The sequence below is a fragment of the Bombina bombina genome, chromosome 3, assembly GCF_027579735.1.
Source record: "Bombina bombina isolate aBomBom1 chromosome 3, aBomBom1.pri, whole genome shotgun sequence".
NCBI classification, from domain to species: domain Eukaryota; kingdom Metazoa; phylum Chordata; class Amphibia; order Anura; family Bombinatoridae; genus Bombina; species Bombina bombina.
This window is the reverse complement of record NC_069501.1, coordinates 632,423,849-632,451,633: the sequence shown is the minus strand read 5'-3', so window position 1 is coordinate 632,451,633 and position 27,785 is coordinate 632,423,849. Positions and strand designations below refer to the sequence as shown.

General features: G+C 42.1%; 1 protein-coding gene across 4 annotated transcripts in view; it reads right to left on the bottom strand.

Moving 5' to 3' along the window:
• VMP1 (vacuole membrane protein 1) overlaps positions 1 to 27,785 on the bottom strand; it is a 551,238-nt gene that overhangs the window by 424,752 nt on the left and 98,701 nt on the right. For all 4 annotated transcript variants that reach the window (XM_053707328.1, XM_053707326.1, XM_053707329.1 and 1 more), the window contains exon 5: positions 9,958 to 10,068. In XM_053707328.1, coding sequence (XP_053563303.1) covers positions 9,958 to 10,068 — 111 coding nt within the window. The remainder of the gene's footprint in view (positions 1 to 9,957; positions 10,069 to 27,785) is intronic.

Genomic DNA, 27,785 nt, shown 5'->3' with positions numbered 1-27,785 from the left:
CTGCTCCTGCCTTGAAATTACGAAAGGCACGAAAATTAGACTGTTTGGCCTTTGATTTGGCCCTATCCTGAGGAAGGGTGTGACCCTTACCTCCAGTAATGTCAGCAATAATTTCTTTCAAGCCGGGCCCGAATAAGGTTTGCCCTTTGAAAGGAATATTAAGCAATTTGGATTTAGAAGTCACATCTGCTGACCAGGATTTAAGCCATAGCGCTCTGCGCGCCTGGATGGCAAATCCGGAGTTCTTAGCCGTTAGTTTGGTTAAATGCACAACGGCATCCGAAACAAATGCATTAGCTAGCTTAAGTGCTTTAAGCTTGTTCATGATCTCATCCAATGGTGCTGTGCGAATAGCCTCTTCCAGAGACTCAAACCAGAAAGCCGCCGCAGCAGTGACGGGCGCAATGCATGCAAGGGGCTGTAATATAAAACCTTGTTGAACAAACATTTTCTTAAGGTAACCTTCTAATTTTTTATCCATTGGATCTGAGAAAGCACAACTATCCTCCACCGGGATAGTGGTGCGCTTAGCTAAAGTAGAAACTGCTCCCTCCACCTTAGGGACCGTCTACCATAAGTCTCGCGTGGTAGCGTCTATTGGGAACATTTTTCTAAATATCGGGGGAGGGGAAAAGGGCACACCGGGTCTATCCCACTCCTTGTTAATAATCTCTGTAAGCCTTTTAGGTATAGGAAAAACGTCAGTACACACCGGCACCGCATAGTATTTATCCAGCCTACATAACTTCTCTGGGATTGCAACCGTGTCACAATCATTCAGAGCCGCTAACACCTCCCCTAGCAATACACGGAGGTTCTCAAGCTTAAATTTAAAATTTGAAATTTCTGAATCCGGTCTCCCAGGATCAGATCCGTCACCCACAGAATGAAGCTCTCCGTCCTCATGTTCTGCAAATTGTGACGCAGTATCGGACATGGCTCTTGTGTCATCAGCGCGCTCTGTCCTCAACCCAGAGCTATCGCGCTTGCCTCTTAACTCAGGCAAATTAGATAATACTTCTTTCATAACATTAGCCATATCTTGCAAAGTGATTTGTAAGGGCCTTGATGTACTTGGCGCCACAATATCACGCACCTCCTGAGCGGGAGGCGAAGGTACTGACACGTGAGGAGAGTTAGGCGGCATAACTTCCCCCTCGATGTCTGGTGATAATTTCTTTACCGGTAAAGACTGACCTTTATTTAAAGTAATATCAATACAATTGGTACACATATTTCTATTGGGCTCCACATTGGCTTTTAAACATAATGAACAAGCAGATTCATCTGTATCAGACATGTTTAAACAGACTAGCAATGAGGCTAGCAAACTTGGAAATTACTTTCAAAAAATGTTTTCAAGCAATGTAAAAAACGCTGCTGCGCTTTTAAAAACACAAAAGGACTGTCACAGTTGAAATGACAATGAACTAATTCAGTTATAGCAACCAAATTTTTACAGTAAATGTATGAAATTAGCAGAGGATTGCACCCACTAGCAAAAGGATGGTTAACCCCTTAATACCCAAAAACGGATAATCAATTTAACAGTTAACGTTTTTATCACAGTCAAACACACTGTCACAGGTCTGATTACCTCCCTCAAAAATAAATTTTGAAGACCCCTGAGCTCTCTGGAGACGTCCTGGATCAAGGAGGAAGAAGCAGGAAGACTATGATTGAATTTTAACTGCGCAACAAGGCGCTAACAAAAAGCCCCTCCCACTCATATTACAACAGTGGGAGACCTGCTATAACGGTTTCTATGCAGAAAATACGTTAGCCATGTGGAAAAAAATCATGCCCCAAGAGATTTATCACCAAAGTACCTCACAAAACGATTAACATGCCAGTAAACGTTTTAAAACAAACATTTCAGATGTTGTGTAAAGTTATCACTAAGCCTGCTACCAGTCGCTTCTACTGCAGTTAAGGCTCATACATTATTTCAGTATTAACAGTATTTTTTCAGTCAAATTCTATTCCCTAGAAAATAACTCTACTGCGCATACATTTACCAGCCTGATACCAGTCGCTACTACTGCATTTTAGGCTGTACTTACATCATATGGGTATCAGCAGTGTTTTCTTAGTCAATTCCATTCCTAGAAAATATTTTACTGCACATACCTCATTTGCGGGGGACCCCGCATGCTATTCCCTTTTCTGAAGTTACCCCACTCCTCAGAATGTGCGAGAACAGCCAGTGGATCTTAGTTAAGTCTTCTAAGATCATAGAAAACGCAGGCAGATTCTTCTTCTAAATACTGCCTGAGAGAAAAAAACAGAATTTATGTTTACCTGATAAATTACTTTCTCCAACGGTGTGTCCGGTCCACGGCGTCATCCTTACTTGTGGGATATTCTCTTCCCCAACAGGAAATGGCAAAGAGCCCAGCAAAGCTGGTCACATGATCCCTCCTAGGCTCCGCCTACCCCAGTCATTCGACCGACGTTAAGGAGGAATATTTGCATAGGAGAAACCATATGATACCGTGGTGACTGTAGTTAAAGAAAATAAATTATCAGACCTGATTAAAAAAACCAGGGCGGGCCGTGGACCGGACACACCGTTGGAGAAAGTAATTTATCAGGTAAACATAAATTCTGTTTTCTCCAACATAGGTGTGTCCGGTCCACGGCGTCATCCTTACTTGTGGGAACCAATACCAAAGCTTTAGGACACGGATGATGGGAGGGAGCAAATCAGGTCACCTAGATGGAAGGCACCACGGCTTGCAAAACCTTTCTCCCAAAAATAGCCTCAGAAGAAGCAAAAGTATCAAACTTGTAAAATTTGGTAAAAGTGTGCAGTGAAGACCAAGTCGCTGCCCTACATATCTGATCAACAGAAGCCTCGTTCTTGAAGGCCCATGTGGAAGCCACAGCCCTAGTGGAATGAGCTGTGATTCTTTCGGGAGGCTGCCGTCCGGCAGTCTCGTAAGCCAATCTGATGATGCTTTTAATCCAAAAAGAGAGAGAGGTAGAAGTTGCTTTTTGACCTCTCCTTTTACCGGAATAAACAACAAACAAGGAAGATGTTTGTCTAAAATCCTTTGTAGCGTCTAAATAGAATTTTAGAGCGCGAACAACATCCAAATTGTGCAACAAACGTTCCTTCTTTGAAACTGGTTTCGGGCACAGAGAAGGTACGATAATCTCCTGGTTAATGTTTTTGTTAGAAACAACTTTTGGAAGAAAACCAGGTTTAGTACGTAAAACCACCTTATCTGCATGGAACACCAGATAAGGAGGAGAACACTGCAGAGCAGATAATTCTGAAACTCTTCTAGCAGAAGAAATTGCAACCAAAAACAAAACTTTCCAAGATAATAACTTAATATCAACGGAATGTAAGGGTTCAAACGGAACCCCCTGAAGAACTGAAAGAACTAAGTTGAGACTCCAAGGAGGAGTCAAAGGTTTGTAAACAGGCTTGATTCTAACCAGAGCCTGAACAAAGGCTTGAACATCTGGCACAGCTGCCAGCTTTTTGTGAAGTAACACAGACAAGGCAGAAATCTGTCCCTTCAGGGAACTTGCAGATAATCCTTTTTCCAATCCTTCTTGAAGGAAGGATAGAATCTTAGGAATCTTAACCTTGTCCCAAGGGAATCCTTTAGATTCACACCAACAGATATATTTTTTCCAAATTTTGTGGTAAATCTTTCTAGTTACAGGCTTTCTGGCCTGAACAAGAGTATCGATAACAGAATCTGAGAACCCTCGCTTCGATAAGATCAAGCGTTCAATCTCCAAGCAGTCAGCTGGAGTGAGACCAGATTCGGATGTTCGAACGGACCTTGAACAAGAAGGTCTCGTCTCAAAGGTAGCTTCCATGGTGGAGCCGATGACATATTCACCAGATCTGCATACCAAGTCCTGCGTGGCCACGCAGGAGCTATCAAGATCACCGACGCCCTCTCCTGATTGATCCTGGCTACCAGCCTGGGGATGAGAGGAAACGGCGGGAATACATAAGCTAGTTTGAAGGTCCAAGGTGCTACTAGTGCATCCACTAGAGCCGCCTTGGGATCCCTGGATCTGGACCCGTAGCAAGGAACTTTGAAGTTCTGATGAGAGGCCATCAGATCCATGTCTGGAATGCCCCACAGTTGAGTGATTTGGACAAAGATTTCCGGATGGAGTTCCCACTCCCCCGGATGCAATGTCTGACGACTCAGAAAATCCGCTTCCCAATTTTCCACTCCTGGGATGTGGATTGCAGACAGGTGGCAGGAGTGAGACTCCGCCCATTGAATGATTTTGGTCACTTCTTCCATCGCCAGGGAACTCCTTGTTCCCCCCTGATGGTTGATGTACGCAACAGTTGTCATGTTGTCTGATTGAAACCGTATGAACTTGGCCCTCGCTAGCTGAGGCCAAGCCTTGAGAGCATTGAATATCGCTCTCAGTTCCAGAATATTTATCGGTAGAAGAGATTCTTCCCGAGACCAAAGACCCTGAGCTTTCAGGGATCCCCAGACCGCGCCCCAGCCCAACAGACTGGCGTCGGTCGTGACAATGACCCACTCCGGTCTGCGGAAGGTCATCCCTTGTGACAGGTTGTCCAGGGACAGCCACCAACGGAGTGAGTCTCTGGTCCTCTGATTTACTTGTATCCTCGGAGACAAGTCTGTATAGTCCCCATTCCACTGACTGAGCATGCACAGTTGTAATGGTCTTAGATGAATGCGCGCAAAAGGAACTATGTCCATTGCCGCTACCATCAAACCTATCACTTCCATGCACTGCGCTATGGAAGGAAGAGGAACGGAATGAAGTATCCGACAAGAGTCTAGAAGTCTTGTTTTTCTGGCCTCTGTCAGAAAAATCCTCATTTCTAAGGAGTCTATTATTGTTCCCAAGAAGGGAACCCTTGTCGACGGAGATAGAGAACTCTTTTCCACGTTCACTTTCCATCCGTGAGATCTGAGAAAGGCCAGGACGATGTCCGTGTGAGCCTTTGCTTGAGGAAGGGACGACGCTTGAATCAAAATGTCGTCCAAGTAAGGTACTACAGCAATGCCCCTTGGTCTTAGCACAGCTAGAAGGGACCCTAGTACCTTTGTGAAAATCCTTGGAGCAGTGGCTAATCCGAAAGGAAGCGCCACGAACTGGTAATGCTTGTCCAGGAATGCGAACCTTAGGAACCGATGATGTTCCTTGTGGATAGGAATATGTAGATACGCATCCTTTAAATCCACCGTGGTCATGAATTGACCTTCCTGGATGGAAGGAAGAATTGTTCGAATGGTTTCCATCTTGAACGATGGAACCTTGAGAAACTTGTTTAAGATCTTGAGATCTAAGATTGGTCTGAACGTTCCCTCTTTTTTGGAACTATGAACAGATTGGAGTAGAACCCCATCCCTTGTTCTCCTAATGGAACAGGATGAATCACTCCCATTGTTAACAGGTCTTCTACACAATGTAAGAATGCCTGTCTTTTTATGTGGTCTGAAGACAACTGAGACCTGTGGAACCTCCCCCTTGGGGGAAGCCCCTTGAATTCCAGAAGATAACCTTGGGAGACTATTTCTAGTGTCCAAGGATCCAGAACATCTCTTGCCCAAGCCTGAGCGAAGAGAGAGAGTCTGCCCCCCACCAGATCCGGTCCCGGATCGGGGGCCAACATTTCATGCTGTCTTGGTAGCAGTGGCAGGTTTCTTGGCCTGCTTTCCCTTGTTCCAGCCTTGCATTGGTCTCCAAGCTTGTTTGGCTTGAGAAGTATTACCCTCTTGCTTAGAGGACGTAGCACTTTGGGCTGGTCCGTTTCTACGAAAGGGACGAAAATTAGATTTATTTTTGGCCTTGAAAGGCCGATCCTGAGGAAGGGCATGGCCCTTACCCCCAGTGATATCAGAGATAATCTCTTTCAAGTCAGGGCCAAACAGCGTTTTCCCCTTGAAAGGAATGTTAAGTAGCTTGTTCTTGGAAGACGCATCAGCTGACCAAGATTTCAACCAAAGCGCTCTGCGCGCCACAATAGCAAACCCAGAATTCTTAGCCGCTGACCTAGCCAATTGCAAAGTGGCGTCTAGGGTGAAAGAATTAGCCAATTTGAGAGCATTGATTCTGTCCATAATCTCCTCATAAGGAGGAGAATCACTATCGACCGCCTTTACCAGCTCATCGAACCAGAAACATGCGGCTGTAGCGACAGGGACAATGCATGAAATTGGTTGTAGAAGGTAACCCTGCTGAACAAACATCTTTTTAAGTAAACCTTCTAATTTTTTATCCATAGGATCTTTGAAAGCACAACTATCTTCTATGGGTATAGTGGTGCGTTTGTTTAAAGTGGAAACCGCTCCCTCGACCTTGGGGACTGTCTGCCATAAGTCCTTTCTGGGGTCGACCATAGGAAACAATTTTTTAAATATGGGGGGAGGGACGAAAGGAATACCGGGCCTTTCCCATTCTTTATTTACAATGTCCGCCACCCGCTTGGGTATAGGAAAAGCTTCTGGGAGCCCCGGGACCTCTAGGAACTTGTCCATTTTACATAGCTTCTCTGGGATGACCAAATTGTCACAATCATCCAGAGTGGATAATACCTCCTTAAGCAGAGTGCGGAGATGTTCCAACTTAAATTTAAACGTAATCACATCAGGTTCAGCTTGTTGAGAAATGTTCCCTGAATCTGTAATTTCTCCCTCAGACAAAACCTCCCTGGCCCCATCAGACTGGTTTAGGGGCCCTTCAGAATCATTATTATCAGCGTCGTCATGCTCTTCAGTATCTAAAACAGAGCAGTCGCGCTTACGCTGATAAGTGTGCATTTTGGCTAAAATGTTTTTGACAGAATTATCCATTACAGCCGTTAATTGTTGCATAGTAAGGAGTATTGGCGCGCTAGATGTACTAGGGGCCTCCTGAGTGGGCAAGACTCGTGTAGACGAAGGAGGGAATGATGCAGTACCATGCTTACTCCCCTCACTTGAGGAATCATCTTGGGCATCATTGTCATTGTCACATAAATCACATTTATTTAAATGAGAAGGAACTCTGGCTTCCCCACATTCAGAACACAGTCTATCTGGTAGTTCAGACATGTTAAACAGGCATAAACTTGATAACAAAGTACAAAAAACGTTTTAAAATAAAACCGTTACTGTAACTTTAAATTTTAAACTGAACACACTTTATTACTGCAATTGCGAAAAAATATGAAGGAATTGTTCAAAATTCACCAAAATTTCACCACAGTCTTAAAAGTATTGCACACCAAATTTGGAAGCTTTAACCCTTAAAATAACGGAACCGGAGCCGTTTTTAACTTTAACCCCTTTACAGTCCCTGGTATCTGCTTTGCTGAGACCCAACCAAGCCCAAAGGGGAATACGATACCAAATGACGCCTTCAGAAAGTCTTTTCTATGTATCAGAGCTCCTCACACATGCGACTGCATGTCATGCCTCTCAAAAACAAGTGCGCAACACCGGCGCGAAAATGAGGCTCTGCCTATGATTTGGGAAAGCCCCTAAAGAATAAGGTGTCTAAAAAAGTGCCTGCCGATATAATCTTATCAAAATACCCAGATTAAATGATTCCTCAAGGCTAAATATGTGTTAATAATGAATCGATTTAGCCCAGAAAAAGTCTACAGTCTTAATAAGCCCTTGTGAAGCCCTTATTTACTATCTTAATAAACATGGCTTACCGGATCCCATAGGGAAAATGACAGCTTCCAGCATTACATCGTCTTGTTAGAATGTGTCATACCTCAAGCAGCAAGAGACTGCTCACTGTTCCCCCAACTGAAGTTAATTCCTCTCAACAGTCCTGTGTGGAACAGCCATGGATTTTAGTAACGATTGCTAAAATCATTTTCCTCATACAAACAGAAATCTTCATCTCTTTTCTGTTTCTGAGTAAATAGTACATACCAGCACTATTTTAAAATAACAAACTCTTGATTGAATAATAAAAACTACAGTTAAACACTAAAAAACTCTAAGCCATCTCCGTGGAGATGTTGCCTGTACAACGGCAAAGAGAATGACTGGGGTAGGCGGAGCCTAGGAGGGATCATGTGACCAGCTTTGCTGGGCTCTTTGCCATTTCCTGTTGGGGAAGAGAATATCCCACAAGTAAGGATGACGCCGTGGACCGGACACACCTATGTTGGAGAAACAGCACACTCCGGTGCCATTTAAAATAACAAACTTTTGATTGAAGAATGATTAAGTAAAAAACTCCTAACTCCTCTCACGACCTCCTTCTTTGTTGAGAGTTGCAAGAGAATGACTGGATATGACATGTGAGGGGAGGAGCTATATAGCAGCTCTGCTTGGGTGATCCTCTTGCAACTTCTTGTTGGGAAGGAGAATATATCCCATAAGTAATGGATGACCCGTGGACTGAACACACTTAACAAGAGAAAGCTTGGATTATCCAACTGCAATTCAAAACCTCTTTCCATTCTTACCAAAAAGAAACACGTGGCAGTAAAAAAGTTTTTAATAGGAAATATCATTTTGGATAATTAGCTTTTAATTTTACTGAAATAAAACAAAATATTACATACATGCCATGACAAACATTTTACATTTACATTAATTAAGACATCACAGCGAAATCTCTCGCTGGAAAATATTTCAGAATTTCTTGACTCACTCAGAAAAGAATAATATATAATATTGCTTAGTGAACTAATGGTAGCAGAACGATGAAAAGCACCAGTGTGTTTCTAGTACAACTAAGCTGCACATGGTATTAATTTACTATATATTTGGTACTGTCAATAAAGCCAAAGAACTCAACTACTAATAGGGACAGATACAGCATGCAATATAAAATATATACTTGTATTACTGTTGGTTATACAATTCTACTGTATGTAATGGTACTTTAGGATAAAATACAGGCGATAAGCATCCAGCATGAAATTCCCCTACCAATATGGATGATTTTTACAATGCTGCCAACTTCAGATATACCACTGATTCAGTTAGGACTGTTTACTGTTTTACAAATAATACCTGAAATACTTGCATATATACTTGTATGTACATTTTTAGGTATGTGATTTAAAAAATAAATAAATTATATTTTACTTCTATTATCTATTTTACTTCATTCACTTTGTTGAAAAGTCTACCTAGGGCAGGAGCAGCAATGCCCTACTAGGAACTACTTGGTGACTGGTGGCTGCACATATATGTTTCTTGCCATAGGCTCACCCAATGTTTTAACCTAACAACCAGACGTGCATTGCTGCTCATTCAACAAAGGATACCAAGAGAATGAAGCACATTTGATAAAAGCAGTAAAATGTAAAGTTGTTTAAAATGTTATGCTCTATCTGAATCATGAAAAACATTTTTGAATGTCCTATCCCTTTAACATACCCAATACCAACATTTCTCTCAGCTGGGTTTTTATTAAAAGGGAAATGAAACCCCAACATTTGCATTCAAGATTGAGATAGGACATGCAGTTTTAAAAAAGGTTCCAATTTACTTCTATCATCACATTTGCTTCATTCTCTAGGGATCCTTTGTTGAAGATGCAACAATGCACTACTGGTAACTAGCTGACATATCAGGTGATCCAATGACAAGAGGCATATATGTGCAGCTACCAATCAGTGTGCATGGTTGCTCCTAAACCTACCTACATATGCTTTTCAACAAAGTATATCAAAATAACTTAAAAATTAGCTAATATAAAAAAATTAAAAGCTGTTTAAGATTGTATGCTCTATCTGAATCACAAAAGAAAAACTGTTCTAATGCCATTCATACTGTCTTGTCCTTTTTTATACATATAATGATGTAATTATTTAGATTTTTTAGCTCGAGACCTTATATTTAAGAATGCAAATAAACTAAAGCATCCAAACTACGTCAGATATTTTTACACACCTTCAATTACAATCAGTTTCTTTACTCTTTATATTTTCATTGTAATTACAAAAGATTTTTTTTTTTAAAAAAAACAACAACTTACCAAATAGAGTAGAAAGGTATGAAGACCCGTTCCGAGTCCAACCGAGGAAAGTATTCCTAAGCCTACCCAGTAGGCACACCATAAAAATTTCTTCTCGACATACTGTACATACTGCAATACATTAAAATATGTAGGAAATTAGATTAGGATACAGATATAGAGGAAACCCTTCCCTTGTTACTACTAAGAATGTTGGCTAACTGGATAATTAATGCTATTGTACCACAATTCAAACACAATATAATGCTATATAAGACTACAATAGAACTTGAAAGGCAAATATTATCATTATACTCTCTACTAATCAGGGTTGGTCCCTTGCTTTACAAGGTTTTTACTTAAAGTGAAAGTAAATCCTAGCGTTGTACAAACGCTAGGATTGACTATTGAAACAAATAAAGGGTACTTTCATTCATGAAGTATAAGATACTTCATGTAGAAAGCTCCTTTATTTGATTCAATCAATCGCCATTTTTAGCTGCTACGGCAGCCCACGGCTAAAAAAAAATTTGGCTAAGAGGTGACGTTTTCACCTCTTAGCCAATAGCCGTGCGGTAAATAAGGCTTGGCGCCCATGGGAGCCAGATTTACTGCACTGCTATTGGCTAAGAGGTAAAAACGTCACCTTTAAGCCGTGCTCTGCTGTAGTAGCTAAGATCGGCGATCGATTGAATCAAAGGAGCTTTCTACATGAAGTATCTTATACTTCATGAATGAAAGTGCCCTTAATTTGTTTCAATAGTAAATCCTAGCATTTGTAAAACGCTAGGATTTACTTTCACTTTAAATAAGACACAAGTAAGTTTGTCTTTTTTTCTATTGTTCAATGCAGTCTTTCAAATAAGACCTATGGATAATATGCATTTCAAATTTTGCAACCCCCCCCCAAAAAAAAACCAAAATAGAGTTCAATCCAAAGGATACTAGAATAAGAAAGGTTTAAAAGACCAATACAAATACTAGCTTCTAATATCCTCTTTAAGTAGACTTAGAATTCATAACAATGGCAGTTCTTAGTGATCGGAAGAAAGTTCTGAGATGAAAAATGCAATGGTATGTATGATGGACACATTTACATTGAAAATGCACAACAGGAGACAACATTTTATAGCCTGCAACTGCATTTTTCAGTCAAAGCGCCCCATCTTTAGTGATCTGACAAAAAAACAAAAAAACATAATTTATGCTTACCTGATAAATTTATTTCTCTTGTGATGCATCGAGTCCACGGATTCATCCATACCTGTGGGATATTCTCCTTACCTACAGGAAGTGGCAAAGAGAGCACCCACAGCAGAGCTGTCTATAAAGCTCCTCCCCCCAGTCATTAGACCGAAGGCTAGGAAGAAAAAGGAGAAACTATAGGGTGCAGTGGTGACTGAAGTTTTTTAAATAAAAATATACTGCCTGTCTTAAATAAACAGGGCGGGCCGTGGACTCGATACATCGCAAGTGAAAGAAATTTATCAGGTAAGCATAAAATCTGTTTTCTCTTGCAAGATGTATCGAGTCCACGGATTCATCCATACTTGTGGGATACCAATACCAAAGCTTTAGGACACGGATGAAGGGAGGGACAAGACAGGTACCTTGAACGGAAGGCACCACTGCTTGTAGAACCTTTCTCCCAAAAATAGCCTCAGAAGAACCAAAAGTATCGAATTAATAAAATTTTGAAAAAGTATGAAGCGAAGACCAAGTCGCCGCCTTACAAATCTGTTCAACAGAAGCCTCATTTTTAAAAGCCCATGTGGAAGCCACTGCTCTAGTAGAATGAGCAGTAATCCTTTCAGGAGGCTGCTGGCCAGCAATCTCATAAGCCAAACGGATGATGCTTTTCAGCAAAAAGGAAAGAGAGGAAGCCGTAGCCTTTTGGCCTCTCCGCTTACCAGAATAAACAACAAACAATGCAGATGTTTGACGGAAATCTTTGGTTGCTTGTAAGTAGAACTTTAAAGCACGAACCACATCAAGATTGTGCAACAGACGTTCCTTCTTTGAAGAAGGATTAGGACACAGCGAAGGAACAACAATTTCCTGATTGATATTCCTATTAGAAACAACCTTAGGAAGGAATCCAGTTTTGGAACGCAAAACCACCTTATCTGCATGGAAAACAAGATAAGGTGAGTCACACTGTAAAGCACATAACTCAAACTCTTCGAGCCGAAGAGTTAGCTACTAAAAACAGAACTTTCCAAGATAGAAGCTTAATATCTATGGAATGCATAGGTTCAAACGGAACCCCTTGAAGAACTTTAAGAACTAAGTTTAGGCTCCATGGCGGAGCAACAGGTTTGAATACAGGCTTGATTCTGACTAAAGCCTGACTAAACGCTTGAACGTCTGGGACATCTGCCAGACGCTTGTGTAAAAGAATAGACAAAGCAGAAATCTGTCCTTTTAAGGAGCTAGCTGATAATCCCTTCTCCAATCCTTCTTGGAGAAAAGACAATATTCTAGGAATCCTAATCTTACTCCATGAGTAACCCTTGGATTCACACCAATAAAGATATTTGCGCCAAATCTTATGATAGATTTTCCTGGTGACAGGCTTTCTAGCTTGAATCAGGCTATCAATGACCGACTCAGAGAAACCACGCTTTGATAAAATCAGGCGTTCAATCTCCAAGCAGTCAGACGGAGAGAAATTAGATTTGGATGCTTGAATGGACCTTGGATTAGAAGGTCCTGCCTCATTGGCAGAGTCCACGGTGGAACAGATGACATGTCCACTAGGTCTGCATACCAAGTCCTGCGTGGCCAGGCAGGTGCTATCAGAATCACTGAAGCTCTCTCCTGCTTGATTCTGGCAACCAGACGTGGGAGGAGAGGAAACGGTGGAAATACATAGGCCAGATTGAAGGACCAGGGCACTGCTAGAGCATCTATCAGTACCGCCTGGGGATCTTGGGACCTGGACCCGTAACAAGGAAGCTTGGAGTTCTGACGGGACGCCATCAGATCGAATTCTGGTGTGCCCCATAGCTGAGTCAACTGGGCAAATACTTCCGGATGGAGCTCCCAGTCCCCCGGATGAAAAGTCTGACAACTTAGGAAATCCGCCTCCCAGTTCTCTACCCCTGGGATATGGATTGCAGAAAGATGGCAAGAGTGAGTCTCCACCCATCGGATTATTTTGGTTACTTCCATCATCGCTAGAGAACTCCGTGTTCCTCCTTGATGATTGATATAAGCTACAGTCGTGATGTTGTCCGACTGGAATCTGATGAATTTGGCCGCGGCTAGCTGAGACAACCACCAGAGAAGAGAATCTCTGGTCTCCTGATCCAGATGCAGTTGAGGAGATAAATCTGCATAATCCCCATTCCACTGTTTGAGCATGCATGGTTGCAGTGGTCTGAGGTGTAGGCGGGCAAAAGGAACTATGTCCATTGTCGCTACCATGAGTCCGATTACCTCCATACACTGAGCCACTGACGGCCGAGGAATGGAATGAAGAGCTCGGCAAGTGGTTAAGAGTTTTGATTTTCTGACCTCCGTCAGAAATATTTTCATTTCTACCGAGTCTATCAGAGTCCCTAGGAAGGAAACTCTTGTGAGAGGGAAGAGAGAACTCTTTTTTATGTTCACTTTCCACCCGTGAGATCTCAGAAAAGCCAACACGATGTCCGTGTGAGACTTGGTTAGTTGGAAAGTCGACGCCTGAATTAAGATGTCGTCTAGATAAGGCGCCACTGCTATGCCCCACGGTCTTAGAACCGCCAAAAGGGACCCTAGCACCTTTGTGAAAATTCTGGGAGCCGTGGCCAACCCGAAGGGAAGGGCCACAAACTGGTAATGCCTGTCCAGAAAGGCGAATCTGAATTGATGATGATCTCTGTGAATAGGGAGGTATAGATACGCATCCTTTAAGTCCACGGTAGTCATATATTGACCCTCCTGGATCAGAGGTAGAATAGTCTCCATCTTGAATGATGGTACTCTGAGGAATTTGTTTAGAATTTTAAGATCCAAGATTGGTCTGAAAGTTCCCTCTTTTTTGAGAACCACAAACAGGTTTGAGTAAAAACCTAGCCCTTGTTCCACTTTTGGAACTGGGCGGATCACTCCCATGGTATGTAGGTCTTCTACACAGCATAAGAACGCCTCTCTCTTTGTCTGGTTTGCAGACAATTGAGAAACGTGAAATCTCCCCCTTGGGGGGGGAGTCTTTGAAGTCCAGAAGATATCCCTGGGACACAATTTCTAAAGCCCAGGAATCGTGAACATCTCTTGCCCAAGCCTGAGCAAAGAGAGAGAGTCTGCCCCCTACTAGATCCGGTCCCGGATCGGGGGCTACCTCTTCATGCTGTCTTAGAGGCAGCAGCAGGCTTCTTGGCCTGTTTACCCTTGTTCCAAGCCTTGTTAGGTCTCCAGACTGACTTGGATTGGGCAAAATTCCCCTCTTGCTTTGCAGCAGGGGAAGCTGAAGCGGGACCACCCTTGAAGTTCCGAAAGGAACGAAAATTATTTTGTCCTCATTTTATTTGTCCTGAGGGCGTGGCCTTTCCCTCCAGTGATGTCTGAAATAATCTCTTTCAGTTCAGGCCCGAATAGGGTCTTTCCTTTGAAAGGGATGTTCAAAAGTTTAGATTTTGATGACACATCAGCAGACCAGGACTTAAGCCATAACGCCCTGCGTGCTAAAATGGCAAAACCTGAATTCTTTGCCACTAATTTAGCCAGTTGGAAAGCGGCATCTGCAATGAAAGAATTAGCCAACTTAAGTGCCTTAATTCTATCCATAATATCCTCTAATGGAGACTCCATCTGAAGAGCCTCTTCTAGAGCCTCGAACCAGAAAGCAGCTGCAGTAGTTACAGGAACAATGCACGCAATAAGTTGGAGAAGAAAACCTTGATGAAAAAATTTTTTCTTTAGGAGACCCTCTAATTTTTTATCCATAGGATCTTTGAAAGCACAACTGTCTTCGATAGGTATAGTTGTACGATAAGCGAGAGTAGAAATAGCTCCCTCAACCTTAGGAACCGTCTGCCACGAGTCCCGCATGGTGTCAGATATGGGAAACATTTTCTTAAAAACAGGAGGGGGAGCGAACGGTATACCTGGTCTATCCCACTCCTTAGTAACAATATTCGCAATCCTCTTAGGGACTGGAAAAACATCAGTGTAAACAGGAACCTCTAAGTATTTGTCCATTTTACACAATTTCTCTGGGACCACTATAGGGTCACAATCATCCAAAGTCGCTAATACCTCCCTGAGCAACAAGCGGAGGTGTTAAAGCTAAAATTTAAAGTCCGTCATATGAGAATCTGTCTGAGGGAGCGTCTTTCCTGAATCAGAAATCTCTCCCTCAGATAGCAAATCCCTTACCCCTACTGCAGAACATTGTGAGGGTATATCGGATACGGCTACTAAAGCATCAGACGGCTCAGCATTTGTTCTTAACCCAGAGCTGTCACGCTTTCCTTGTAAACCAGGCAGTTTAGATAAAAACTCTGTGAGGGTTGTATTCATAACTGTGGCCATGTCTTGTAAAGTAAGTGAAGTCGACGCACTAGAGGTACTTGGCGTCACTTGTGCGGGCGTTACTGGTTGTGACACTTGGGGAGAGCTAGATGGCAAACCCTCATTTCCTTCTGTCTAAGAATCATCTATTGCTATATTTTTAAGTGCTATAATATGCTCTTTATAATTTATAGACATATCAGTGCAAGTGGGACACATTCTAAGAGGGGGTTCCACAATGGCTTCTAAACACATTGAACAAGGATTTTCCTTGATGTCAGACATGTTAAACAGGCTAGTAATGAAACAAGCAAGCTTGGAAAACACTTTATTCAAAGTAAATAATACTTAGAAAAAAACGGTTCTGTGCCTTTAAGAGAAAAAAAGATGCAAACTCTGCAAAACAGTGTAAAAAAGCAGTAAACTTTACAAAATTTTTACAGTAGAATCATAAAGCCTTAGTAAGTTTGCACAGCCAGACAAATAAACGATTAACCCCTTAATGTAAAAACCGGATTGACAAAACGTCAAAAACCGGTATAAAAACGTTCAGCACCTTGCCACAGCTTTGCTGCGCCGCCTACCTGCCCTTTAGGATAGATTTGTGGGGGAAAAAAACTTCTTTTAGGCCCTCAAACACAGCAGGACCCTCTGGAGAAGCAGCTGGATGTCTTCAGAGTAAAAGAAACTGCGCAACTGAGGCGAGAAAATAGGCCCCTCCCACCTCACTCGATGTTAGTGGGGCCTAAAAGAAACACACCAAAGTGTTTCTAAACTAGCCATGTGGGTTAAGTGGGTTAATAACCCTTAAATAAACCACAATGACCCCTTAAATTCCCTCAAAAAACGTTAAGTGTTCAATAAAAAGAAAAACGTTTTTCCTGTAAGTGTCACCAGTAACAGATTAGCCCTTTATGCAAGATGGGATTCCATACTAAGTGTCTGAATACAGCTTACACTTCCCTCATGGGGATATTGCCAGCCTTTTCTAGAATTATCACAGTCTGTCTAGAAAAAAATTGACTGAACATACCTCAATGCAGCTTAGCATGCAAACCGTTCCCCCAACTGAAGTTTTCCTGTACTCCTCAGCCTTAGTGAGAACAGCAGTGGATCTTAGTTACAAAGTGCTAAGATCATCATCCTCAATGCAGAAATCTTCATCCCTTTTCTGCCAGAGAGTGAATAGTACACACCGGTACCATTTAAAATAACAAACTTTTGCTTGAGAAAAAAACTAACTAACATTTTTGTCACCACACTCACTTTACCCTTCCTAGTACTTAGAGTAGGCAAAGAGAATGACAGGGGGGGTGGAGCTAAGGGAGGAGCTATATAGACAGCTCTGCTGTGGGTGCTCTCTTTGCCACTTCCTGTAAGGAACGAGAATATCCCACAAGTATAGATGAATCCGTGGACTCGATACATCTTGCAAGAGAAATACTAATAAAAAATGCCCCAAGAATCAAAGAAGGACTTTGAGTCCACCAAGAAAGATATTGTCTGATGGATGAATCCAAAGCTATTGGTTGTACCAAATGTTGATGATTATTTGACCACTGACTGAGCATGGCTATCTTAAAAGGGACACTGAACCCAAATGTTTTCCTTTGTGATTCAGATAGAGCATGCAGTTTTAAGCAACTTTCTAATTTACTCCCATTATCAAATTCTCTTCATTCTCTTGGTATCTTTACTTGAAAAGAAAGAATGTAAGTTTAGATGCCGGTCCATTTTTGGTGAACAACCTGGGTTGTTCTTGCTGATTGATGGATAAATTCACCCACCAAAAAACAAGTGCTGTCCAGGGTCTGAACCAAAAATTGGCTGGCTCCTTAGCTAAGATGCTTTCTTTTTTAAATAAAGATAGCAAGAGAACAAAGAAAAATTAATAGGAGTAAAATTAGAAAGTAGCTTAAATTTGCATGCTCTATCTGAATCATGAAAGAAAAAATTGGGTTCAGTGTCCCTTTAAGGAGAGATAAGTAAAAGCGAGCAAAAGGAACCGCGTCTAAAGCGGCTACCATAAGACCCACTACCTACATGCAATGAGCTACAGACGGCAATGGAGTACTCAGCAGGGAGAGACATGCTCTCTGGAGTTTTAACCTGCGTGGTTCCTAAAAATATGTTACCCTTGTAGCAGGATATAAAGAGCTTTTGGGACTGTTGATCTTCCAACCATGTTTACGAAGAAATAGTAGAAGCTTGAGAGTATGATTGATCGCTAATGATAGAGAAGGAGCTTGCACCAATATATCGTCCAGATACAGTGCTATTGAGAACCCCTGAGCTCTGATCACTGCTAACAGGGCATCTAACACCTTTATAAAGATGCGTGGAGCTGTAGCCAAACCAAACGGAAGAGCGACAAACTGGTAGTGTTTGTCTATATAAGCAAACCTCAGGAACTGATCCCTGTGGAAGGGAATGTGCAGGTATGCATCTTTGAAGTCTATTGTAGTAATAAATATTGTGCGAATGGTTTCCATGTTGAAAGTGGGAGCTCCGACAAGCATGTTTAGGTCTAAGACAGATATGTAGGTCCCTTCCTTCTTTGGGACAATAAACAGATTGGAATAAAACCCTTGACCCTGTTGAGGTACTGGCACAATTACCCCCAAATCCTCTAATCCCTGAACAAACTGTAGAAAGGCAGACACCTTTGAATGAAGTTTGGGAACATGAGACTGAAGGAATCACACTTTCGGAGGTCTGGGCTTGAAGCTTATTCGATAACCATGAGAAATGATCTTTTGAACCTAGGGGTCCTGGACTGACCTACACCAGGTTTCCCAAAAGACTCAGTCTACCCCTAAGAGAACAAATTCTGGTTTGAGTGCCAAACCTTCTTGCTGATTTAGTGGTGGTGTTGGACTTTTTGCAATGATTGGACCATAAAGAACCAGGCTTCCAGGCTGACTTGAAGCACTCAGGTTTCTGAGAAGAGGAGGACTTTTGATCACATGAAGAGTGAAAGAAAGAAAACGGATACCCTCTTCTGTTCTTTGCTTTGGATTTTTTTATCCTGAGGAAGAAAAGCTCCTTTCCCACCAGTGACTGTCTTAATAATGCAGTCCAAGTCTGAACCCGAATAGAATCTTGCCGTGGAAGGAAAGAGTCAGTCTATTTTTAGAGATCATGTCTACCTACCAAGATTTTAACCATAAAGATCTCCTTGCAAGCACTGCCATAGACATATTTTTTACATTGATCTTAATAATGTCCATTACTCCATCGCAAATGAATGCTTGAGCCATTTTAAGTGCTTTAATGCAGTTCTATAAATCCTCAGTTAAGGAATTGTGTCAGGGTGCCAGGAATCAGACGAGAAGTGCAAAAATAATCACACCTTTATTAAAAGCAAAAAATAATTAAAAAAAAAGTCCACAAGTCAAATAACAAGCCAGGAGTCAAAACCAGAGCTGGTAGTCAGACGAGCCGAGTCAGGAGCCAAAGCGAATGGTCAAACAAGCCAAGTCAGGAGCCAAAGCGAGTAGTCAGACAAGCCGGAATCAGGAACAAGGAGAACTGCAGAGTCAGGAACAAGCCAGGGATCAGAAACCAGGAGGGACGTCAGACAGCCAGGTAATACACATAAACTCTCACAAACAGGTCTAAGACAACGCAAGGGCAAAGCATACTGAACAGAGGCCCTTTAAATAATAACTGATGACATCACAATTCTGAGACTGCAACCTGTCTCACATGGATGATGTACAACAGTCTGGCCATAAAAGGGCATGCAGGAAATGAGCAGCATCACACACTATGCACCAGAGTCAGCAAGAGAGGTGAGTAAAATGGCTGCCAGCAGCACATGGAAAACAAAGCAGGGGAAAAACCCTGACAAATTGTCCGCCACCATTTTGGTTAGAGAATCATACCATAGTGTTCCTGCTGCAGCCACACAGGTGAGAGAAACAGCCAGTGTAAGTGAAGGGCCTGTTTGAAGAAAGAGTTTCCTTAAGGAGGAATCTAATTTGCGGTCAATTGGGTCTCTAAACAAAGTGCTATCCATCATAGGGATAGTTGTACTGTTTGTAGAAATAGCACAATTAACCTTAGGGATAGTTTCCCACACTTCCAAATTCTGTTCTGGAATGGGATAAATTTTCCTAAATCTTATGGAAGGGGCGAAAGGTATGCCTGGCTTTTTCCATTCCTTAGCGATATAGTCAAAGACCAAATCAGGGACTTGAAAAACAATATTTAACCGATTAACAGGCTTGTTTTTAGCAGGGTTTTCCTCAGAAAGTCTTTAATACCTCGTGCAATAAATTGCAGATATGCTCCACCTTAAATCTAAAGGCATTGTCATATTCAGGATCAGGCACAGGTTCCAGTTCATCTGATGACACTTCCCCATCAGAACTAGATATATTTGCATCCTCAGAGTCAGAGCTTTGTAAGAGAGCAGGAACTGGTCCTGGGGTTGAAGGGAAGGATTTTGCACATTAATGAGATAAATCCCCATATGTAATATTTGTCTTACTTGGTTTAGCGAAACAAAGAAATCTGTCAACGTTTTATACATGCTGTTTTTAAATTCAAGGAGTAAAATCAGTAGAGTCCCCCCGAGTAACAAGTAATGGGCAAACTTCCCTTTGAGAAGTGGAAGGTTGTGTTTGGTTTGCATGCAAAATTTGAGGTACACAATTCTCAAAGATTTGGTTAACCCGGCATACTGGAAGAGATTTGCAAAATAAACAAATATATGTCGCTATAGGGATAGCGCCCAATGTAGTAAGATTAACAAGCCCTAAAGCACCCCGCTGGCATCTTCTGTATGGGTACTCACCCTCATCCTAGGACTGGCAGGCACTAAAATTCAGGTTATAATCTGTTAAAGATCAGCCCCCAACTGTTACAGGTGAAATCTAGTCACAGAGGCTCCAGATAGCTGATAAAAAAAAAACTAGTTTAAAAAAGTGGACTGGGCTACAGCCAGGAGTAAAGCCAGTAACTTGGCAATAATAAAAAAAAACATTTCTGAATGTTTAAAAGTAAAATAAAGTGTACCAAGCATAATAACCCTATAAACCCTGATAAAATATGTTCCCTAGCCTTACCGGAGTCTGCACTATAGAACTGCATAATACATGAAGCTATTGCTGGTTCTATTAAAGGGCCATACACATAATTTTGTAAAGTGCTCAAAAAATTATCCCAAAAGCTACCAGAGGGTTAAAAAGGGTCAGAGAGTTCCCTAATAGTGTTCCCAATGCTAGTAGAACTGTTAGGGACATGATAGGGAGAAAAACTGTGTCATGAAGGGTGCAGGATAAGTTCCCTGGCTATGCCGTACCTGTGTCAAAGTACCTACAAATAGCATTGGGGCTGTGTCTATGCTGTGTATAGGCACTTACCTTACACAGCACCCCACCACTGGCTTACCAGGCATATCATCTATGTCAATGCAGTTGCAGCAGTAACCAGTAGAGTCGATCCAGTGCAGGTATTGAGTACCACAGAGGATTGCAATAGAAAATACCAGAGTCCCACAGTGGGAGGCTAGGGACGAGTCCCCGCAACGCCTGAGGGTAGTTATGGTTGAAGTCCTGTTAAGGAAATGCTGTGCACATAAGGTTTTCCTGTGTCCCTGTATCATCCGGCTACAGTGAAGATTATTTTCTGGCTTCTTTGTAAATTATACTCCCCAGAGACTCTGGGTTTCCCATAGGTCTGAGCTCCCAATTTGTAATCCATAAGCAAGTAGTTGAAACAACCTTTATTCTCAACCATCTCCTAGGAGGCCAAAAAGAAAAAAGAGAGAGAGAGATGGTTGGTGGAAGGGTTTTAAAGCTCTTGTATGGGTTCTTGACCTCCTCCTAGTGGCGGGACATATATCCCATATGTTATAGAGTACTATGGACCATCGTCATTTTACGAAAGAAAAAAAGTACTCCATATAGATCTGCTTAATTGTATCTAAAATAGAAAATTCATCAGGAATTTTATTTTTATTTGTGCCAAAGCAATTTAAAGTAAGACCAGTCAGAATCTTCAAATAATTGCAATAACATAAAAAAATGCATGAGCATTTATCTGGTACAATACTTAGGAACACTTAAGTTTTCCTTTGTCGTCACTGAATCTATTTGGGCCAAGGCAATTTAAAGAAAGACCAGTCAGATTCTCCAAGTAATTACAATAACATTAAAAAAATGCATTAGCATTTATCTGGTACAATACAAGTTGCCACTGAATCTATTTCAGAACTTCTGAATGTTTTAGTGGTTCCTAGCAAAACATCCAACTAATAGAGATTCCTTGGCTACTAAGAAAATGTGATGAACTTTAAAGACCTTAAAAAGTGAATGCTAAATCATCAAGACTCACTCACATGCATAGCAGACTACTACACCTTGGCCCCTTGGTAGTTGGTAAGAGCCACCTTTAGCAATAAAAAAGCAAAAAAATATAGACACACCGAAGAGAACATTGAAGATAAAGAGAAATACTGAGAACAAACATTGCTAAAGGGACACTGAACCCAATTTTTTTCTTTTGTAAATCAGAAAGAGCATGCGATTTTAAGCAACTTTCTAATTTACTCCTATTATCAATTTTTCTTCATTCTCTTGCTATCTTTATAGAAGGCATCTAAGCTTTTTTTGGTTTCAGTACTCTGGACAGCACTTTTTTATTTATTTATCCACCAATCAGAAAGGACAACCCAAGTTGTTCACCAAAAATGGGCCGGCATCTAAACTTACATTAGTGCATTTCAAATAAAGATACCAAGAGAATGAAGAAAATTTGATAAAAGGAGTAAATTAGAAAGTTGCTTAAAATTTCAAGCTCAATCTGAATCACAAAATAAAAAATTTAGGTACAGTGTCCCTTAAGTAACGAGGCAATTACAAACACCCCAGACTGGTACCTGTAATAAGAGAGATATTACCAACTATTTGGAATGAAGTAAACACCTTCAACTCTGGCAAAACTTTTCTCCCACAACCATCAACTGAGGTATAAACGACATATAAAAGAAAAAAAATGAAGCAGATTTTACTAGAGAGATTTTGGCTGGATTGTCCTGCCATTCCAATCTTTGAACCAAATTAATTATCAGAGGTATTTAAAAAACTGTGAGAAAGTGAAAACATGAGCCCTAAAGCTTCCAGACATACTGTTAAAAGTCTAAAAAACAAAAAAAAATTGGGGGGAAATTCCGGGCGGCGCCATAACAGGTCGCAAGAGTGTTAGTCTCTTCAAATTGCAGCATAAATCTACTTAAAATCCTCTTTGTAACACTACATCGCATATCTTGCTTGACCAAAGATTCATCACCAAAGTAAGCTCTCACGCAATACCACTATTTCTGGTCTTGATACTTATCTCTGCATGCCGGAGTAACTCAAAGGTTGCAGTCTACCAACTAACCCCCCGGTAGGGCACTTAGGTGCTCCTATCGTTAAAAGACAGTGACTCCCCGCAAGGTACTGCAAGAACATTGCGTGATAAGACACCACAAATTTTCATTGCATCTGCCCAACGCCTTTACTAAGTTTCTGCTATGGAGGTCTCTGCGCATTTCTTCGAGGAGCTATACAGCTTACTTACTAGACACCATGCGGCTCTGGAGGACACACTGGTTGCAACTCTCGGAGAAAGTGGCACCGGTTTATCTCAGCAACCCTGCCAAGCCAGGCCTAATGGAGCGAGATGTGAGGGTGGTGGCGTTTTGCGGTCCTGACACCCACTGCCTGCTACTGGCGCTTCTTTGGAAGAACCGAATCATTGTGATGCAGAACCTGCATTCCGAAGTAATGAGAGGCCAGTGAGGCGACCAGAAATTGCTTTAAAGAGCATCATTGCCATTTCCAAAACCTCTGATTTTGCACCCGAAACGACCCAACTAGTTTTATTAAAAAAAATAAACAAGAGGCCTTCGATTGTCTCCGGAAAAAAAAAAACCAGGCCATGGCAATAGAAACTTACATGCAGCGTGCCTTCCTATGGACGTGTCAATCCTCTGTGAGATAATCCACGTAGCTTCACAGTTTCCTAAGTGGGATCCAGGGGGTCTACTTCTCAGACATAACTGCAGGATAAGCTTGACCTCCGGGACCAGGAGGTTGCTCAGAGGCCAGTACTCCATCATTGTCTCCTATACAGCTTGTTCACCGTTGCAGTCGGTAGTTAGAGGTCTGTCTGCTGGGTCGCATCATGGTTCAGCCTATTTGTTCTGACACTAACTGCAAGCTGAATACTTGGACATTTCCCTTCTCAGAGATTTCACCCAGCTCCCTAAATATAAGCTGCTGTGCACAAATGTATGGACATTAAAGGGACAGTCTAGGCCAAAATAAACTTTCATGATTCAGATAGAGCATGTAATTTTAAAGAATTTTCCAATTTACTTTTATCACCAATTTTGCTTTGTTCTCTTGGTATTCTTAGTTGAAAGCTTAACCTAGGAGGTTCATATGCTAATTTCTTAGACCTTGAAGCCCACCTCTTTCAGATTGCATTTTAACAGTTTTTCCCCACTAGAGGGTGTTAGTTCACGTGTTTCATATAGATAACACTGTGCTCGTGCACGAGAAGTTATCTGGGAGCAGGCACCGATTGGCTAGACTGTAAGTCTGGGAAAGAACTGAAAAAAGGGGCAGTTTGCAGAGGCTTAGATACAAGATAATCACAGAGGTTAAAAGTATATTATTGTAACTGTGTTGGTTATGCAAAACTGGGAAATGGGTAATAAAGGGATCATCTATCTTTTAAAACAATAAAAATTCTGGTGTAGACTGTCCCTTTAAACCTACAATAGATATTGCTCATAATGTTTTTTTTTTTTTCTTTTTTCAAAATAATTTCTATTTGATTTTAAAAAAAAGAATTAGAAATAACATTGGAGGACTCGCAGGTCCCCTACACAAACATCAAGATCAAAATTCCATATTTGGTAAGGTTACGGACCAAACAGTCCTAGTAGAAGTGTATAAAATACAAACTAACAAAATTGAGGATGGTCACCACAGGTGTAGGATCAGTAATGTTAGCCCTATTGAACCCTGGTGGAAGACCATAGGATAGTCAATACAACACCTTATGTGCCGAGAATATGGCACAAAGTGGAAAAGGGAGAGGGGGGTGCATAGATTGGGGGGGGGGGGGTAGGGGATGTCATCTGTCTGGGGACTGCATCTGTGAGGCAGGTCATATGGGTTGCCTATTAGGAAGTGGGTAATGAATCTTGTGTTGTGGCAGATGGGCTCCATGAGGTATCATATTTATCTTTCCAATCTACCCATATCATTTCGAATAGGTCAGATTTATTTAGGTCAAGGTATATGGCCTTTTCCATATTGTAAAGGAACGCCATAGTGTTCACAATCTCGTCCCACCTAGGGGATGGGTCCCTTTTCCAGGCTCTAGCTATATTAGTTTTAATAGAGGCCAACAGGTATACGCTAAACATGCCTTGGCGTTTGGGTAAGTTGTGAAAGTCTAGGTGTAGTAGTGTAGTGGCTGGGCCAGCAGGAACTCTAATTCCAAAGTCATTAAGGGTATGAAGTCCCATTTCCCAGAGGGGTTTGATCTTGGGGCACTCCCACCAAATATGGAGCATACTGCCCTGGAGACTACAATTCCTCCAGCAAAGGGAAGAAACTCCTGTGTACAGCTTAGACAAACGGGTGGGGACCATGTACCAATGGGAAATAACCTTGTAATATGTTTCAAACATTGTGACACAGTGAAGGAGTTTTTTTTGTCAAAAGTAAGGCCTTTTGCCACAAGTCCGCTGAAAACTGGGAGTGCAAAAGAGTGTCCCACCTCATCAAGTGTGGGGCAGTTTCAGGCAGTAATGTTCCATCTAGTAATCTATAGTGGACTGATAGCGGCTTAACCAGTCTACGCCCCCCTCGCCAGATGGACTCCCTGGGGGTGGGGTGCCGGGATGCAGAAGGGACGAAGCCACAGCTTTTTAAGAAGCTTTCAACCCTAAGTGCTTCGAAGAAGAGGAACGGAGGAATATCCGTGGAAGGCTCCATGTGTGTTAAGTCTAGGAATCCATCCGGTTGTGAGGCAGACCGGAAGTCCGAGACCTGCTTAACCCCTAACCGAGCCCAGGTGTTGGGATGAGAATCTACCAATCCCGTCAGGAGGCCAGCTACCGAAGTGATAGGGGAGGGATGAGGGGCAATTAGTTGGCGGTGCCGAACCCTGTCCCAGACGGAAGAGCAATCTAAGATTACCATATTGCTGATACCCAGAATTCTGTGACTATGTTGCGGGGTCCAGATTACATCCTTTAAAAAGGACATTATGGGGCAATGAGGCCTGTTCAATCTCCCGCCATCTGTCGCGAGACTGGAGTACTCCCCAATGAGAAATGTGTGTAAGCATAGCACCCTCGTAGTATTTTACCACTGAGGGAGATGCTAATCCTCCTAGGTGAATGGGGAATTGTAGGGTTTTTTAAGCGATTCGGGGAGTTTTGCCCTGCCAGATAAATTACGTTATTTTGCTCTGAAATTGTGATAAGAGATGCATGGGAACTCTGATTGGAAGGCAGCAGAAGAGATAGGCAAGTTTAGGGAGAAAAGACATTTTAAGAGCAGCAATGCGCCCCATCCAGGAAATAGATATGTGATCCCAGGTATTTTTTAAATTACGTAGTTCTGCCAGCAAGGGGAGATAATTATCTTTTACCATTTGTGTACCACTGTTGGAAATCTTTACTCCAAAGTGGGTGACCTGCACATTTGTCCATTTAAATCGAGGATGTAATCCTGTGGGTAACCCCACCATTAAATCTCTGATTTTAGAACTTTTAAGATATCCAATAGTCTAGGAATAGCTCTACCAGGGTCAGCCATAAAGATAGTAATATCATCCGCGAACAGCAAGATTTTTTGTAAGGTGTCTGAGAGTCTAATCCCCGGCAGTAGCACATCCGCCCGAATGTGAGCAGCCAAAGGCTCGACCGCTAGAGCGAACAGAGGACACCCCTGCCTAGTGCTATTCGAAATGCGAAATGGGTTCGACTGAAAGCCGAAACCTCGGACAACAGCAGACGGGGCGGAATAAAGAGCTTGGATAGCCTTGCAGGATGGAAATTGAAAGCTCTGAGGGTTTCCCATAAGTAGGTCCAGCGGACCCAGTCAAAAACCTTCTCGGCATCCAGAAAGATAACCGAGAAAGGCTTGCTCATCCTGGTGGCCTCGCATATAATGTTAATGAGACGCCTCGTGTTGTCCGGTCCCTCGCGATTGTGGATAAAACCCAACTGGTCAGGGTCAATTAAACTCGGTAAAAGCTTGCCAATACGGTTGGCCAGAATTTTAGAATAGATTTTAACGTCTACATTTAATTAAAGAAAGGGATCTTTATCAGGTTTAGGTAGGGGGATTATGGTTGCTTTCAGGAATTCCTTCTCTAGGATGCCCTCGCTGCTTGCTAAATTGAAGAACCTTAGCAGGTATGGGGAGAATTCTTGGTTATATATCTTGTAGAACTGAGCAGGAAAACAATCTGGCCCAGGAGCTTTAAAGGGTTTAAGGTTTTTTATTGTGTTTTTGATTTCTGTTAGGGACAATGGGGCTGTTAGTGAATCTTGCTGTTCTGTTGTGAGTGTGGGTAGTTTTACAGAAAACAAAAATAGTTTGATATCTTGGGGGGAAGCGGGGGGGGGGGTTCTCTGTAATGTCTATGTTATATAATTTGGAGTAAAAATCAGCAAAACATTCTCCTATTAGGGAGGGCTTTTTGTGTATTTCATTGCTGTGTCGAATTTGGGATATACGGGAAGTGCTAAATTTATATCTAAGTCTGTTCGCAAGCATGGTGTCGGCTACGTTTCCCTTGTGATAAAAGAGTTGCTTTAGTTTGCTAAGATTGTGCTGTGTGCGATGTAATTCTAAGCTGTTAATGTGTTCCTTAACTCTAGAGATTTGCACTGAGGTATCCTCGCTAACGGAGGAGCGATTAGTGGATTCTAAATGACCTAAGCTTGGTGTATGCCTGCGCAAGAGTGAGACCCGCTAGCTTTCTCAAGTGGCTCTGTTTACGGATAATAAGGCCCCTGGCCGTCGCTTTAATAGCGCCCCAAAGGATATCGTCCAAGGTCTGCCCGTTATCGTTTCGACCCAGCAATTCAGTGAAGTCTTGTCTTAATTCTTCTCTAAAAGGGATATCTGCTAGTATATGTCTTTTGAAGACGCCAATTTGTTTTAGGTGGCGGATTGTCAGAAGGGTGTAAGTCAGCTGTGACTAAGTCGTGGTCAGACCAGGAACTAAGAGAAATATTAGCTCGGGCAATTGAGTCAAGGGTCCCCACCTGGCAGAAGATATAGTTCAACCGGGAATATGTGCTGTGTGGGTGTGAATAGTGGGTGTAA